Source organism: Stomoxys calcitrans, chromosome 3 (assembly GCF_963082655.1).
Source record: "Stomoxys calcitrans chromosome 3, idStoCalc2.1, whole genome shotgun sequence".
NCBI lineage: Eukaryota > Metazoa > Arthropoda > Insecta > Diptera > Muscidae > Stomoxys > Stomoxys calcitrans.
The window spans coordinates 172262015-172281463 of record NC_081554.1 but is presented as its reverse complement, the minus strand read 5'-3'; the positions used below and the strand labels follow the sequence as shown (position 1 = coordinate 172281463).

Genomic DNA, 19449 nt, shown 5'->3' with positions numbered 1-19449 from the left:
TTTTACGGACCCAAGACCTTAAATCGAAAGTTCGGTCTATATGGAAGATATATTCAAATCTGGACCGACATGGACCAAATTAAAGAAAGATGTTGAAGACCCGAACACAACTCACTGTCCCGGCGAAATTGGATAATAAATGCGCCTTTTATTGGCCCAAGACCTTAAATCAAGAGATTGGTCTATATGGCAGCTATACCCAAATCTACACAAATCTGATTCAAATTGCAGAAAGATGTCGACTGGCCTAACACAACTCACTGTCCCATTTTTTGGCAAAATCAAACTATAAATGCCCCTTTTATGAGCCCAAGACCTTAAATCGAGATATCGGTCTATGTGGCAGCTATTCCCAAATCTGGACCGATCTGACCAAATTGAAGAAGGATGTCGAAGGGCCTGACACAACTCACTGTCCCAAATTTCTGCGAAATCGGACAAAAAATGCGCCTTTTATGAGCCCAAGGCCTTAAATCTGGACCGATCTGACCAAATTGAAGAAGGATGTCGAAGGACCTGACACAACTCACTGTCCCAAATTTCTGCGAAATCGAACAAAAAATGCGCCTTTTATGGACCCAAGACCTTAAAACGAGAGATCGGTCTTTATGGCAGCTTTACCCAAATCTGAACCGATCTGAGCCAAATTGCAGAAAGATGTCAAAGAGCCTAACATAACACACTGTTCCATAATTCGGCGACATCGGACATTAAATGATCATTTTATGGGCCCAAGACCTTAAACTAGGAGATCGGTCCATATGACAGTTACATTCAAATCTGAACCGATCTGAGCCAAATTGCAGAAAGATGTCGATGGGCCTAACACAGCTCACTGTCCCAACTTTTGGAAAAATCATACAATATGAGCCCAAGTCCTTCAATCGAGAGATCGGTCTATATGGAAGCTATATCCAAATCTATATCGTTCGGGGCTAAATTAGAGAAGGATATCGAGTGGCCTAACACAACTCACTTTCCCAAAATTTCAGCAAAATCGGATAATAAATGTGGTTTTTAGGGGCCTAAGACCTTAAATCGGCGGTTCTGTCTATATGGGGGCTATATCAAGATATAGTCCGATATAGCCCATCTTCAAACTTAACCTGCCTATGGATTTGGAGCGTACTTGGCACAATTGTCGGAAGTCTTAGTGGAACACGACATGGAAAATTTCAGCCAAATCGGACAAACAGTGCGGCTTGTGAGGGCTAAAGAAGTCAAATCCGGACAACGGTTTATATGGGACCTGTCTCTAAATCTGAACAGATATAGCCCATTTGCAATCCCCAATGACCTACATCAATATTAAGAATCTGTGCGGATAGCTCTACGCGTTCGATCGCTGTTGCGATTTCGACGGACGAACATGGACATGTCGAGAGATCAAGACGATCAAGAATTTATAAACTTAATGTGGTTTTTAGACAAATATTTAGAGGTGTTACACAAGGAATGACTAGATTAGTGCATGTGGAGTTATTGTTCAATATCAATAAGGGATTTTAGCTATTTGGGAGTAAATGAGCTGGGATTTGTGTCATTAATGTGGAGAAACTTTGCACATGGCAAATTCAAATCCGGTTCGAAGGACCATGTTCAATATCAATAAGGGATTTTAGCTATTTGGGAGTAAATGAGCTGGGATTTGTGTCATTAATGTGGAGAAACTTTGCACATGGCAAATTCATACTACGGAGATGTAGTATATTTTTCGTTTTGTTTGAAAATTACTCCAAATTCACTATTTATATTTTTTATTTTATTTCAAATAAAATAAAAGCTTCAAGTTTATTGAGGAATGAATCACCTCACTTGCCTTTTAAATGAAAACCCGAGATGATTGAGTTCAAAATGGGATGATATGGTTGTCTTTTATTTAGAGGGGTGTATGGGATACAACTTACATTTTATGTAGATGATAAAAAGCTGCAGAGAACCAACCACTTGGATGTGATGCTGTAGTAAAAGGAGATCGAGACTTCTTCGTGGCAACACCAAGAAGCATCGGCCTCCACTCAATACAACAACACACAAAGAGGATGGTTAACTTGTTGCCATACTATTAATTTGGAATACTGGGATGTTTCAACAGTGACTTAAAAACTATTACATGGTAATTCAAAATAAGGTAAGGTAAATTAGATAATCAATTCAAATAATTCAAAATAACATCAGAGGGAAACTACTTTCAACATCCTGCCCCCCTTGGCCGGAAAGGGCAACAATTATAGAGCGCGTTTGAGCTGGTTCAATATACGAAAAGCTTTCTCCAGGCACCGTTGAGATTTTTCTGAATTACTGTTATTACCATAACGTAGTCTAGAATTTGCTGAGTTATGACCACCTCTCTCGGCTGGACGCAATTGTGTAGTTGGACGTTGGCATTTGTTTTTTAGAACTCTTCTTCTGTCAGCTCGGCATCGTTCTGGTTGTAGTCTTTGTTGAATTGGTTCATGGAGTAGGGTGTGGTGTCCCCTTTCGCAACGTTGGCATAAATTAGTTGATGTGCACTGCGCTGTTTTATGCGAACGGGCCAAACAATTTAAGCAATACTTATGGCGAACAACAGCACGACGACGATCTTTGACCGCCATTTTTAAGAACTGTCTACAATATCTAAGAGGGTGATAATTTTTACAAATTAGGCATTGATGGATTCTGGAATTTCTTCTGTCCCTGTGGAAGACAAAATTTTGTGTGATGATATGAAATAATGATAATTTCAAATAGGTACGTCTTGACAGAAACGATTGTAAGGAATATTTAAGATTGAGGAGCATTATATGGTAAAATACACAATTTTACTATTGGTCTCCTTATGGTCCCAAGCTGAGTCCTTATATCAGCTACCCGGGCAAGACCGTCTGGTCCTAGATAAACTTTTGTAATGCGACCCAACCGCCATTCACACGGAGGCAAGGAGTCGTCTTTAATAAGGACGAACTGGTCTACGGATAAATTCTTTTGCAAACGCTGCCACTTGTATCTGCTTTGAAGTTCCTTAATGTACTCATCCTTCCACCTCCGAGCAAATTGGTGTTGGATAGATTTGAGTTTATCCCATTTGTCTACAATAGGAAATGTCTCGTCAGTAGCCTCCGGCATAGCAACCATAGGAGCACCTCGTAAAAAGTGACCTGGGGTCAAGGCTAATAATTCCAAAGGGTCGTCCGTCATCGGTGATAGGGGTCGAGAATTTAAGACCGCCTCGATTCGTACTAAAAGGGTGCAAAATTCCTCGAACGTGTATTTGGCATTCTGGGTTACTTTCCGAAAATGCATTTTAAAGGATTTCACCCCAGCTTCCCAAATTCCCCCCATATGTGGGGCATTGGGAGGAATAAAGGTCCACTGAAATCCATGTGTAGCGTACTTTTCAACAATATCCTTGGATATGGCTTTGAGAAAATGGACATATTGGAAATTAAATGCTCTCTCAGCCCCCACAAAATTAGTACCATTATCCGACATCAACTTTTGTGGCAGGCCTCGCCTTCCAACAAATCTTACAAAGGCAGCCCGAAATGAGGCAGATGAAAGGTCCGAGCAGAGTTCCAAATGGATGGATTTCGTACTTAGACAAATAAAAATGCAAACATAACCTTTAAGAAATGTAGCCTGTCGTAGTCGAGACACCTTTATTGGAAATGGTCCCGCGAAATCTAGACCTGTTATGGTGAACGGAGGGGAAAATTTGCTTCGTTCAATAGGCAATGCTGCCATGAACTGTGTTTGGAGGCGCTGTTTATATGCAATGCAAGTTTTGCATTGATGTATGCATTTCTTTATTGCTGATCTAAGCCTCGATACATAATATTCGCTTCGAATTGTCCTTATCATTAGGTTGTGTTCGGCGTGCATCAAAAAAATGTGAGTAAACTCGATTAATAAAGTGCAATATTTGGACTTTACGGGGACTATGATGGGATGGCGTTCGTTAAAGGCGAAATCTGAATTTGAGATTCTGCCTGAGGCTCTGAGTACCCCACATTTATCAATAAAAGGATTTAGAGAATATAAAGGACTTTTCTTGCTAATAGGTTTTGACGTCAAAAGTGAATGATATTCCTTGCCATAGTACTGCCTTTGGGCCAAAGTAATTAGCAAGTTTTTTGTTTCGGTGAATTCGGAATGTGTTATAATTTTGGAGTCTTGAGTGTGTTGTTGTCGTTTTTCTTTGTGGGAGTTATGCAAAAACCTTCGTACATAGCAAATTACTCGTATGGCGCGGTCCCACCTTGAAAATCTTTCTAAGGGATCTACAATTTCGTTCATATGGAAAACATTTATCTTTTTCTTTTCGGGCGGGTCAATATATGCAGGAAGAGACTTTGGCCATTCGTTTGGCGGCTCTATAAGCCATGTTGGACCCTTCCACCACAAGGAATTCTGCATGAGGTCCATAGTATTACAACCCCTAGAACCCACATCTGCTGGATTGTCTGCTGATCGAATGTGACGCCATGAAATGTTACCAATATTTCGAATAATTTCTGCTGTCCTATTAGCGACGTATGTCTTCCATGATGATGGCGGTTTTTCTAACCAGCCGAGGACAATCGATGAGTCACACCATAAGTAGAGGTCATAATTATTTATCGGGAGTTGAGACAGTACTTTTTTCACCAACCGAGAGAGAAGTAGAGCACCACACAATTCCAGTCTTGGTAGACTTACGGGTTCTAGCGGAGCCACTTTGGTTTTTGACACAAATAAATTAGATTCCGTTGATTGATTTCTTTGGACACGTAAATAGATAACCGCGCAATACGCCTTCTCAGACGCGTCACAGAAACCGTGAATCTGCGTAGAGACAAGGGGGGCAAACTTTACCCAGCGAGGAATATGTATGTTGGGTATTAGCTGTATGTTATCTACAAATTGATTCCACTTGAGCAGGGTATTGGGTTTGACGCTTTCATCCCACTTAGTTCCTTCCAACCAGAGATGTTGTAGGAGCATTTTTGACTGGATTATAATGGGCGAAATCCACCCCGCCGGGTCAAATATTTTTGCGACAGTGGACAGTATTTTTCTTTTTGTAATATCTAATTGTTTTTCTATGGGTTCTATTTTATATGAAAAACAATCTTTCAGCGCGTTCCACTGTATTCCAAGCGTTTTAGTACCGCTTGTTTCTGCGAACTTGAGAAAGTCACAATCTAAGAGTGATTCGTTGGGAACGGATTCCAGTATATCTTTGGTGTTTGCCGATATTTTTCTCAAATGAAATCCAGCAGATTCCAATACCGTAATGATTTGAGAGAGCACTTTTATAGCCGAATTTAAATCATGAGAGCCTGTCAGAATATCGTCTACGTATGTCTCATTTCTTAAAATATGTGCTGCCTGAGGAAAACGATCCTCAGAGTCTTTGGCAAGCTGTAATAATGTCCTGATGGCTAAATATGGTGCACAATTTACACCAAATGTCACCGTTCGGAGTGTGAAGTCTTGAATGGGATCGCATGGGTTCATCCGAAAGACGATTCGTTGAAAGGGAGTGTCTCCATCATGGACCAAGATCTGGCGATACATCTTTTCTATATCACCGCAAAAAACGTACTGATATAGCCGCCAATTAACGATCAGGGTCATGAGGTCCAGTTGTAGGGTTGGTCCAACTAATAAGATGTCATTTAAGGAGTTGCCTGAGTTACTTTTCCTTGAAGCATTGAAGACTACCCTTAGCTTAGTACTCCGACTGTCGGGCTTCATAACCGCATGGTGAGGCATATAATATGAGTGAAATGAACCTTGGGAAATTATTTCCTGAGATGATGTTGGTGTCATATGACCAAGTGTCAAATATTCGGCCAAAACATTTCGATAAGTTTCGGCAAACTCGGAATTTTTTTTCAAAGAATTTTCCATACCAATAAACTGGATGAGGGCTTTAGAACGAGAACACCCCAAAGGCATCTCCCGTGGAAACCCAGGTTTGAATGGAAGTTTAACCACATATCGGCCATCCTTATTCCTATACGTGGTCTTCAAATACAGAGATTCGCAGAACTCATCTTCTTTCGAAAAGGGAATCTTATTCGGTATCTCTTCCTGCTCCCAAAATCTTCTGAGTTGTGTACTAATGGCTTCGTCATCCATTTCAGAAATTCCAATGGAGAATGCCGAAACAGATTGACACTGAATAGGCCCGCTAATAATCCAACCGAATATTGTGGCTTGAGCAAGGAGAGATTCAGAAATCTTACGTAACCCGTTTATGAGAAGAGAGGGCATCACATCGCTGCCGAGGAGCAAGTCTACATTCCCAGGAGTGTAGAAATCAGGGTCTGCGAGTTCCAAACCCTCTATGCCACTAAAATTGGTTTGTGACTTGGCTATCTCGAAATTAGGTAAAAGCCTTGTGATTCTTGGGACAACTATCGCTCCCAAATTCACCTCAATCTCATGCTTCTCTGAATACAGAGTTAACGAACATATGGAATTAGAATTTGCCACAATTTCACCACCCATTCCCTGGATCTGGAAATTCTTATTCTCAACCACAAGCTTTAATCGCTGCTGAAGAGTCTTCGAAACAAAAGAGCGCTCAGAGCCTTGATCAAGAAAAGCTCTTGCTTTTAACAAATCACCATTGTGCTTTATTTGGACAACAGCAGTAGGTAGCAAAGTGTTTCCTTTCCAAGAATTGTCAGCATTAGAAGTAAAGTGTGAAGCTGTTTCCAAAGTTACATTGCTGTGATGCGTATAAGAAGAATCCGGGGCTTCTTCTGGGGCCTGAGATTCGTCGCTAACCGGTGATTTTGGACTATAGCTTTTTTGATTAGAACTAGCTCCATTTCGGGTAAAATGCAGTAGTGAATGATGGTTCTTGTTACAAGTGTTGCATGTGAATTTGCTCTGACAGTTCTTCCGAGTATGAGTATAAGAGAGACAATTAATGCATATGTTATTTAAGGAGACAAATGTGCTTCGAGATTGTGGGTCAAGCTTTTTAAATTCTGGGCATTGTTTCAATGGGTGGTTAAGTTTGCATATCTTGCACGGGAAACTGGCTTCATTCTTGGTCACAGTAGTACTTTCCCTATGAATTTCTTTAGTTGCAGGTCGTGCATCTTGAATGCTATTCAAACGTTCCACCACTTCATACCTATGTGAGAGAAAGGTGTCCATTTGTTCCCATTCTGGAAGTTCCTTGTGAGATTTCAGGGACTGTTCCCACAGGGAGAGAGTTTCGTGGGGAAGTTTAGTGGAGCAAATGTAAATAAGTATAGGATCCCAGTCCTTTGTCGAGATATTCTGCGCCTTCAGAGCAGAGAGGCAGTCATTAATTGTGCTTCGCAAGTATTGAAGGGACTCACAACTTTCGGAAGTAATGGGAGGTAAATTTAGAAGAATTTTAAGTTGATTGTCCACTAATATCCTTTTATTTTCGTACCTCATACGCAAAGCCTCCCATGCTAAGCAAAAATTTTCACCGCAGAGCTTATACTTCTTCACAATCTCTCCTGCCTGCCCGCGACACTTGAGGCGGAGGTGATAAAGCTTTTGAACAGGCGGTAGTCTAGGGTGATCGACATATACCGCAGAGAACATGTCTCTAAATGCTGGCCATTCTTCGTAGCCTCCATAGAACAGCTCCGTGTCGCAGGGAGGTACCTTTATAGCTAAATCGGTAGCTGGAATGTCATTCGCTATAAAGGAGGAGCTTATAGGGGAAGCAACAAAAGTTTTCTGCAAGTCGAAGATATTCGCCTTACAATTATGAAAGGACTTCGTGCATGTGCTATATTTGCCTCGTGCCGCTTCCAATGACTTCTGGTCAAGGTCGCCCTTCTTATTGATAAGAAGTTCCTTATATGACCTTTGCACCTCTGACCATCGATGGTTCAAGTCATGCAAATTTACCTCAAGCATTGAGTCCGTAATTTCAGTCTTTGCAAGGTTATCAAATTCCGAACAAAATATTACCAAATCATCGGAATAAAATGTAAAATCCTCCATAATGGTTTGTGTCTTGGCTTAAAAGAGGAATATAAAACTCAGGTATTGTGAATTCAAACGGGGTTATCTCTTAAAACAAAGGGATTGTTTATCAATTGGGTCCAAAAAATACTGATTCAAACCAATACTGCGTGTATATTATCTTTACATTGCAATTAGAAGAAAACAGATTCCGCATGCAGGGGGCAATACAAGTTATTGTAGATGAATTTCATACCAGTTAAAACGTCCAGCATGTGTGCCAAAAATTAGTCTCTAGCGGCCTTTATAAGGGTTCTAATCGAGAATAGATTTATAAATTAGAATCAAATACTATTGCATAGTACAACTCCAGTTAACATAAATAACCAGCTTGTGCAAAAGGTGAAAAATTATATATGGTACCAAATGTGTGTTATTGTGAATCACTAATGTAGAAATAGTGTGGCGTACTTTAAGGATGATTCCAGTTTATTATTCCAGATTCCATTTAGAATAAATGGAGATCTGTGATTGTTCAAAGGTGGTTATTGTGTTGGGCATTTGCATTCAACAATTATTAGTCTAATCGGAATGTGTTGAGTTTCTCCTATATTGGCTTATAAACATGCAAAAAAAAAAATTGATGACGCCTATTGTGAATGTTGGTGAAAATGTGTTAGGCTTTGATGGTGTGTCCAGAAATCTGTAGGCAAATGTAGTAAAACTATCATGAAACTAAATTCTACCGAAAGATGGTAGTTTTCGTTCGCCTGTATCTTTCTCGGAGGGAACTTGGATTGTTCAGCCGTAAGAAATGAGATGGTTCATATTTTTTCACTTATCTTTCTAGCTAAAAATTGGAATTGGACTTACATCATTAATCCAGCGGGACATCACCAAAGAAAATATACTGCTGACGAGGTGGTGCAGTTGAAAGGGTTTAGAAATTGGGTGTCCCTGTCTATTGACTTGGAGGAATGAGTCGGTGAGAACAATTTAGTTGTACAAGCCTTTCGAAATTTTGTCGCCTCCTCTTTTAAACAGGGATGTACATACATTTAGATAACGTGGTTCAGGCGAAGACTACGTATTTATGTACGTTCTGTATGTTTTCCAAAAGAAATATTGGATATTATTCACATTACTTTATGCGATGATGGGGCTTCCTGTAATTGGAAGTTACGATGCCGCCGCCTTTATTATCGATTAATTAATTTTGTGGTTTTGCTGAAGTGTACAGTTCCTGCAGAATGTGCCCGTTTCCAAGGTTGGTGGCCTTGAACCGTTACCTACACGTGTCAGGGCCTTGTAACTAAAAATTTCAGCAATTCTTCGCGTTCTCGTTGCGTGGGATGGAGAACAATAGTTTTCCACCGATTTCACGATCTTGAACTAACTTTCCGTTGTCTGATGAAAAATATTTAATAAAAACTTATAATTCTCCTTTCGGTCTTGGCACATGTAAAAAAACGACAGTTTGACATTTGTTACAGCGAGTTAGGGTTTCCGTGATACTAACAAAATGAACTTTTGAGGTATTTAACCATTAAGCTGTGTTCAATAAAGGTTCGAAGGACCATGCTCAATATCAATAAGGGATTTTAGCTATTTGGGAGTAAATGAGCTGGGATTTGTGTCATTAATGTGGAGAAACTTTGCACATGGCAAATTCAAATCCGGTTCGAAGGACCATGTTCAATATCAATAAGGGATTTTAGCTATTTGGGAGTAAATGAGCTGGGATTTGTGTCATTAATGTGGAGAAACTTTGCACATGGCAAATTCATACTACGGAGATGTAGTATATTTTTCGTTTTGTTGAAAATTACTCCAAATTCACTATTTATATTTTTTATTTTATTTCAAATAAAATAAAAGCTTCAAGTTTATGAGGAATGAATCACCTCACTTGCCTTTTAAATGAAAACCCGAGATGATTGAGTTCAAAATGGGATGATATGGTTGTCTTTTATTTAGAGGGGTGTATGGGATACAACTTACATTTTATGTAGATGATAAAAAGCTGCAGAGAACCAACCACTTGGATGTGATGCTGTAGTAAAAGGAGATCGAGACTTCTTCGTGGCAACACCAAGAAGCATCGGCCTCCACTCAATACAACAACACACAAAGAGGATGGTTAACTTGTTGCCATACTATTAATTTGGAATACTGGGATGTTTCAACAGTGACTTAAAAACTATTACATGGTAATTCAAAATAAGGTAAGGTAAATTAGATAATCAATTCAAATAATTCAAAATAACATCAGAGGGAAACTACTTTCAACAGTTATATTATAACTTCCAACAACTGTGTTAAGTACGGTCCGAATAAGTCTATAACCTGATATAGCTCCCATATGAAATGATCTCCAGATTTCAATTCTTGAGCCCCAGGAAGCCACAATTTTTTCCGATTCGTACATACGGTGTCAAATCGCATGAACGAGACGGCCAATCGACTGGACCATTTCGTGAGATAACATGTTCTCCAAACTAGGTTTCCAATAAATTGATTGTGACATTCTCTGTGTGGCTTGTGATGCCGTCCTGTTGAAACTAAATGTCCTCCAAGTCCTGTCATCCAATTGGGGCCAAAAATATTCTGTTATCATCGAATGGTAGTGATTCCAGCAACGTGCCGGTATTGATTATCACGGAAGAAGTACGGCCCAATGACGTGGCCGGCACGCAAACCACATCAAACATAATTTTTATACCCACCACCATAGGATAGGGGGTATATTCATGCAGTCATTCCGTTTGCAACACATAGAAGTATCCAATTCCGACCCTAAAGGCATATATATATCCGATTGGTTTAAAATTCTAAGGCAATTTTACGTTGTTCGTGTGTCTGGCCGTCTGTCTATTGTAGTCACTGTAGAGACTTCAAAACTGAGATATTAAGCGAAAATTTGGCACAGATACGTCTTTTTACTGCACGTAAGTTAAGTTGGTGAACGGGCCAAATCGGACCATATTTGGATATAGCTGCTTTATAGGCCGATCTGCCGATTTAGGGTCTGAAGACCATAAAAGCTTTATTTTTTACCCAATTTCGCTGAAATTTGAAACAGTGAGTAGTTTTAGATCACCAGACATCCGACCCAAATATGGTTCAGAACGAGCTGTATTTAGTTATAGCTGCCATATATACCGATCTGCCAATTAAGAGTTTTGAGTCCATAAAAGCTGTATTTATAACCCGATTTCGATGAAACTTGCAACAGTGAGTTATTCAAAGCCCTCCGTCTTCATAGTAAATATGCTACAGATCAAACCATATTTAAATATACCTGCCATATCGACCGATCTGCCGATAAAGGGTCTGAGGAGCATAAAAGCTTTAATTATTACCCGATTTCACTGAAATTTGAAACAGTGAGTTGCTTTAAGCCTCCCGATATCCGAAGAGAATATGGTTCAGATCGGACCATATTTAGATAGAGCTGCCTTATAAACCGATCTAACGGCTAAGGGCCTGAAGGGCATGAAAGCTTTATTTATTACCAGATTTCGCTGAAATTTAAAACAGTGAGTTGTTGTTCAGATCGGACTATATTTAGATACAGCTGCCATATAGACCGATCTGACAGTTAAGGGTCTGGAACCCATGAAACCCGATTTCGCTGAAAGTTGAAATAGTGAGTTGCTTTAAGCCTCCCGATATCCGACACGAAAATATGGTTCAGATCGGACCATATTTAGATATAGCTGCCATATACACCGATCAGCCAGTTAAAGGTCTGAAACCCATTAAAGGTGCATTTATTATCCGATTTCGCTGAAATTTTAAATATTTAGTTGTTTTAAACCTCCCAACATCCGACCCAAATATGGTTCAAATCGGATTATATTTAGATATAGCTGCCACATACACCGATCTGCCGGTTAAGGGTCTGATTTGTTTTTATCATCCCGACATTCGATCCAAATATGGTCGAGATCAGACTATATCGATATAGCTGCCATATAAACCGATCTTCCGATTTAGGGTCTTAATCCCATAATAAGCGGATTTAATGCTTGATTTCGCTGAAGCTGTTACTTATATAAGAGTTCTCGGGACTTGAATTAAATATGATACAGACCATCCCCAATTTAGATATAACTATGGATATGGTAGTGGAGTTATAATATACAAGTAAAAGCGTGCTTCATTTTATTTGTTTCATTGGTTTCAATGGTTCACTTGTTTTCATTTATTTGCGATCAAATCAGTTAGAGAAAACAATAAGTGCAGATAAAAAAAACCGTGTTTTGAAATAAAATTCGTTAAAAATGAGTACCAAAATGTCAAGCCTACGAGCAAATTTAATTTCTACTCCTCGAGGAAAGTCGAACCATATTGAAAATACCCCGATTTCGTCCAAAAACAAATCTCCAAAATTGATTCAATTAATAGAGCAGAAGTTTGCCAAACAAACTGAAGTAATTACTGCAAAGATAGACGAAGCCGTGCAAAACTCTTTGCGTATATTCGAAAACAAAATATTAGAGATAACAGCAAATATAAATGGGCTTTCAGATAGAGTGAATTATATCGAAAGTTCATTACCTCAAATACAGGACCTTAAAAAAGAAATCAGTGATTTAAAAATTAAATTAAATCACCAAGAAAACATCAACGTCTCATGTAATTTGAAATTGTGTGGCATACCAAACACAGTGAACGAAGATCTTTCTGCCATTTTTTCGTTATTATGTGACTCACTCAAAATTGCAACACCTAACATAGCTTCTATACACCGCATTCGTAATAATAGAATCAAATCTGTCGATGGACCTATATTTGTGAAATGTTTTTCTCCAATTGATCGAAACTTCATTCTTAGAACTGTCTCTACATACAAACGTGAAACAGGAAGACAACTCTCTCTGGATATGTGCGGTTTTCATTCGAACAAACACTTTTTTTTAAATGAAGACTTAACTAAAGATAACTACAAAATATTTCAGACAGCTCTCAAAATGAAAAAGCAAAAGCTAATTTCTACTGCATTTACATTACGCGGGCTCGTATATGTAAAGATTAAAAACGAAGAAAAAGGTACTCGCGTAGATTCATTAAATCAACTCGACCAATTTTTTCGTGTGGCAGATGAACCAAATATTTTACGCTTGGAAAACAATATTGAACAACTTTAATTCGGCGTCAACAAAAATTAATTTCTTAAGATTATTAAAACTTTGCATAAATTACATAAAATTAAAAAAAATTAGTACTTTACCAGAATATTTTATTAATACTAGAAATAACCTCTATCTCACCAACCAATGTCATAATCCCATTAAATCATACAACTACAAATACTATTTACATGCGTTGCTTTTTAATCATTTGTATCGATGACTAATATAAGACACTGTTCCAATGACGGTTTATACAGAATGGTTAGGGTGCTCTCGAAACAAAAACATGGAATTTCTATTGTCCACATCAATGCACAAAGCCTTAACAACAAAATGGACGAGCTTAGAAACATATTTACTTCCTCCAGCATCGATATTGTTTGTGTATCCGAGACGTGGTTCCACCCAGAACTTAATGATTTTGTATATAATCTTTCGGACTACAATCTATTTCGAGCTGATCGAGTATCCAATGCAGGCGGCGTGTGTATATACATTCGTAAGGAATTAAAATGCAGCGTAAAAATCAAGTCTGAAACCGATAGTGAAATTGAATATATATTCTTGGAGCTGATAACAAAAGGATCTAAAATTCTTTTGGGAACTTTATACCGACCCAACCGAAATATTCCATTCAATAATCTATTACGCGTAATTGAAACACATTCGGTTTACTACAATGATGTTATCATCGCTGGAGACTTTAACAGCAATCTCTTAGTCGAGAAAAAACTTATGGAGTCTATGAATACACTGGGTCTCTACTCAGTAAATACATCAACACCAACACATTTTTCCTCTGCTGGAAACACACTTCTTGATGCTTTCTTTGTCAACTGCACGTCTAAAATATTACTATACGATCAACTTTCTGCATCAACTTTCTCAAAACATGATCTGATTTTCATTACTTATGACACCTTTGTTGACAGAGCAAAATCTCAAACAGTGTACAGAGATTTTAGCAAAATTGACTTCCACAGTCTCTGGACATTAGAAAATGAAATTAATTGGAGCGTGGTCTATAATTTAGACTCTGTCGAAGATCAAATAGATTATATGGAGTACCATATCACAAATCTTTACAACGCTTGTGTTCCCTTAAAATCTCGAATTGTGTGCAACAATCAACAGCCATGGTTTAGCCAAGAGATCAGACGCCTAATTAACTACAGAGATGAGCTGTACAAGAGATGGAAACGTTTTAAAACCCACTTGCTCTACGACCAGTTCAAAAAGGCAAGAAAAAAAGTTTCGGATTCAATAAAGACTGCAAAAAACCAATATTATCAGCAAAAATTCTCTACTGCAGTCGATAGTGGATCTAAATGGAAGATCATACGCAACATCGGAATAGGACAAAAAAATAAAGCACCGGTTGAAATCAACTTGGATGAATTAAACTCACAATTTGCTAATTTAAACACCACTGATCCAGTCACTAACTTTTCAAACCAATTGACACTGAGAAATTGTTTTGTTCCACAAAACTCCTTCTCTTTTCGTTGTGCAGATCAGACAGAAGTTTTGCATGCATTTCGCTCAATAAAGTCCAACGCTGAAGGAATGGACGGGTTAAACCCAAAATTTCTTAAATTATTGTTACCCAGATGTCTACCTTTCTTTACACATATATTTAATACAATTTTAACAAAGTCTTATTTCCCTGCTTCCTGGAAGTATTCGAAAATAATACCACTTCCAAAAAAGAATAGCGATTTTAGACCAATTGCAATTTTACCTTTTTTGTCAAAAGTATTGGAGAAACTTTTATGCGAACAGATCAATCATTACATAGCCAGACACAATTTATTAACTGAACGTCAATCTGGATACAGGGCACAAAGAAGTTGTATTACAGTTCTCACTGACTTAGTTGAGGAATTAAGATGCAAAATGGATGAGAATATGACGTGCATTCTAGTTTTACTAGATCACAGTAAGGCATTTGATACAGTTAACCACAAAATTTTGCTCGAGAAACTAAGAAAATTATTCAATTTCGCTAAATCTGCTTGTCGATTGTTATCAACATATCTATATAATAGAACACAATCTGTATGCCATAATAATCTAACATCGAATGTAATAACAGTCAATAGAGGAGTGCCACAAGGGTCTATCTTGGGCCCTTTGTTGTTTAGCATGTATGTGAATGATTTACCATCAATTTTACGTAACTGTGATGTTCACATTTACGCCGATGACGTTCAATTGTATGCCAGCTCACAAAAAAACCATATAGCCCAGTGTATTGATGATATAAACAATGATTTACTAAACATATATACATGGGCCAGCAGCAACCATCTTACAATCAATCCAACAAAGTCAAAATGCATTTTAATATCAAACAACAAAGTAAACAAAGAAAGTCTACCCCCAATACACATTAATAACTCGGTTATTGAATTTGTGTTGAATGCAACAAATCTCGGTGTAATCTTTAACGAACGCTTAAACTGGACTAATCACATCCAAAGAAATATTGCAAAGACATATGGCATGTTAAGAAATCTATGGGCTGTACAAAACTCAACCCCACTGAATATTCGAATGCTGCTTGCAAAGACCTATTTGGTCCCAGTGCTCCTGTATGGATGCGAATTATTTGCCAACTGTAATAGTGCTGATAAACGATTGTTGACCGTAGCATACAATAGCATAGCTAGATATATCTTTCAAAAAAGTCGGCGGGAGAGAATATCGTCATACTCGTATAAAATTTTTAACATGAGTTTCGACAACTTACTCCAATTTAGGTGTATTACATTCCTACACAAAATAATCTACACTCGCGAACCGTCATACCTTTATACGAAATTGCAATTCGCTCGTTCCAATCGTGGAAGAAAAATTATCCAGTTACGCTACAGAAAAACTAAGTCTGAATACCAGTTTTTGATAAATACCATTCGTCTTTGGAACAACCTCCCCACAACATTACAAATAGTTAGCAACGCATCTCGCTTCAAAAAGGATTTGTCAACATATTTGCAGTAATGCGTAATCTACATAATTTTTTAATCTTAATTTTTATACTTTTACTTTTATATATTTATAGTTTGAAATTGTATCTACTGTATTTAAAAATCTTCATCTTATACCTAGTACTGTAATTTATAAGATATTATGTCTTGTTGTACTAGGATTTCAGATATTTAATAAATAAATAAATAAATAAATAAATAAATAAGTTCGGCCGGGCCGAATCTTATATACCCTCCACCATGGATCGCATTTGTCGAGTTGTTTTCCCGGCATCTCTTCTTAGGCAAAAAAAAGATAAAAGAAAAAATTTGCTATGCTATTAGAGCGATATCAAGATATGGTCCGGTTTGGACCACAATTAAATTACATGTTGGAGACCTGTGTAACATGTCAGCCAATTCGAATAAGAATTGCGCCCTTTGTTGGCTCAAGAAGTAAAATAGAGAGATCGATTTATATGGGAGCTTTATCGGGCTATAGATCGATTCAGACCATAAAAACATGAGAGGATCCGTCGTACAAAATTTTAGACAAATCGGATAATAATGGCGACCTCTATAGGTCAAGATCCCAGATCGGTTTATATGACAGCTATATCAGGTTATGAACCGATTTGAACTATACTTGGCATAGTTGTTGGATATCATAACAAAACATGTCGTGCAAAATTTCATTCCAATCGGATAAGAATTGCGCACTCTTGAGGCTCAAGAAGTCAAGACCCAAGATCGGTTGATATGGCAACTATATCAGGTTATGGCCCGATTTGAACTATACTTTGCATAGTTGTTGGATATCATAACAAAACACGTCGTGCCAAAATTCATTCAAATTGGATAAAAATTGCGCCCTCTAGAGGCTCAAGAAGTCAAGACCGAAGATTGGTTTATATGACAGCTATATCAGGATATGAACGGATTTGAACTATACTTGGCACAGTTGTTGGATATCATAACAAAAGACGTCGTGCAAAATTTCATTCCAATCGGATAAGAATTGCGCACTCTAGAGGCTCAAGAAGTCAAGACCCAAGATCGGTTTATATGACAGCTATATCAGGTTATGAACCGATTTGAACTATACTTGGCATAGTTGTTGGATATCATAACAAAACACGTCGTGCAAAATTTCAGTCAAATCGGATAAGAATTGCGACCTCTAGAGGCTCAAGAAGTCAAGACCCAAGATCGGTTTATATGGCAGCTATATCAGGTTATGAACCGATTTGAACCATACTTAGCACAGTTGTTGGATATCATAACAAAACACGTCGTATAAAATTTCATTCCAATCGGATAAGAATTGCGCACTCTAGAGGCTCAAGAAGTCAAGACCCCAGATCGGTTTGTATGGCAGCTATATCAAAACATGGACCGATATGGCCCATTTACAATACCAACCGACCTACACTAATAAGAAGTATTTGTGCAAAATTTCAAGCGGCTAGCAGTACTCCTTCGGAAGTTAGCGTGCATTGGACAGACAGACGGACGGACATGGCTAGATCGACATAAAATATCGCGACGATCAAGAATATCTATACTTTATGGGGTCTCTGACGAATATTTCGAGTAGTTACAAACAGAATGACGAAATTAGTATACCCCCCATCCTATGGTGGAGGGTATAAAAAAGGATGATTAATGGACATCATGGTGGTGGGTATCCAAAGTTCGGCATGGCCGAACTTAACAAGTTTGTACTTTATATGTCCCCTTAAGCGATGCAAAAAAATTTTTTCACCAAACAAAATTTGTAGCCTTCACAGTCAATTTACTAAAAAATGTCGATTTGGAAATAATCTATGCCCAAAATGGTTATTTGGGTATTTTTGTAAAAAAATTAAAGAAGAATTTGTTTTGCAAAATAGAATTATTAGAATATCTCTGTTTTGTTTTGATACCCACCACCATACGATGGGGGTATACTAATCTACTCATTCCATTTGTAACACCTCCAAATATTGATCTAGGACCCCCCATCAATGTCCGTCCGTTTGTCTGTCGAAATCACGATAGCGGTCGAACGCGTTAAGCCAGCCACTTGAAATATTTCACAGATACTTAATATGGATGTAGGTCGTTGGGGATTGCATATGGGCCGAATCGGTTCAGATTTGGATATAGCTCCCATATAAATCGATCTCCCGATTTGATTTCTTGAGCCCCTGGAAGCCTCAATTGTCATCCGATTTGGCTAAAATTTTACACATAGTATTCTGTTATGACTTCCAACAACTCTGCCAAGTACCGCTTAAATCGCTCAAGTACCTGATATAGCTCCCATATAAACCGATCTCCCGATTTGACTTATGGTTGTTTCTTACAACTTTTCTAATTTAAACTTCCGTTTTGAAAAATTGCGTTTTCCCCCTTTTTGGAATGATTTCTGAAATGGTCGATTTTTTAATCAGTTTTTTAATTCCATCCCACTGTGCGACGCAATCTCCATTATTTCATATTCCAAATAAAATTGCGTGAATTTTTAATATTCTCAAAGTAAACTACAACTAACTTTTATTCTGTACACAAAATTACACAATCAACACAAAACCTCAATCGTAAAGAGACTACAGTCAAAGCAAGGGGGTTCTCAAATCGAAAATAAAAAAAAAAAAATAATCTAACAAAAACTTTTCATAAAGCTCAAAGGACAGCATAGCACAACTCTTTGATGGAACGCGATTTCTAATACGCCATGCATCTTCATCAACACCTTTTATGTTTGTGATATGCTATGATTGGTATGAGCCAAATCCACTTGTTGGGAATCTCTGACCTCAAAGAAAGGCAGCCATCTGCATAAGCAGAGAAGACGTATTTATTTCAAGAATTTTTCATAGAAATGCATTTGCATGTGAAAAGAATGAACAGACATTTTAAGTTTTGTATTATTCGACGCTTATGAAGTTAAGCGAAAAATAACATTACCCCGATTTCCAAACTTTGTTAGATTTAATGTGTATGATTGCACAGTGGGTTGGAAAAGGGAAGAGTTATAAAAAATTAAAAAATTAAACAAAATTAGTGAAATTTTGACAAAATCATTTAAAGAAAAGAAATTTGGACCAAATAAAATCTAAACAAGTAAAAACGTGTTAAGTTTGGCCGGGCCGAATCTTGGGAACCCACCACCATGGCAAAAATGCAAATTTTGCCCATGAACATTCCACTAAGGATCAGGGGCAAACTTCTCACATATAAAGTCCGATTCAAGTTTAAGCTCAATGATAAGGGGCCTCCTTTTCATAGCCGAGTCCGAACGGCGTGCCGCAGTGTGACACCTCTTTGGAGAGAAGTTTTACATGGCATAGTACCTCACAAAAGTTGCCAGCATTAGGAGGGGAAAATCACCACTGAAAATTGTTTCTGTTGGTCTCACCAGGATT

General features: G+C 38.0%; 1 protein-coding gene across 1 annotated transcript; it reads right to left on the bottom strand.

Annotated features, from left to right (window-relative positions):
• Window positions 1-2637: 2637 nt before the first annotated feature.
• On the bottom strand, window positions 2638-7971 carry LOC131996217 (uncharacterized). The gene is made up of 3 exons (XM_059365695.1): window positions 7876-7971; window positions 2854-7701; window positions 2638-2679 (listed from the first exon to the last, which is right to left on the bottom strand). The coding sequence occupies exons 1-3, from the start codon at window positions 7969-7971 to the stop codon at window positions 2638-2640; spliced, it is 4986 nt and encodes a 1661-aa protein (XP_059221678.1).
• Window positions 7972-19449: the final 11478 nt, after the last annotated feature.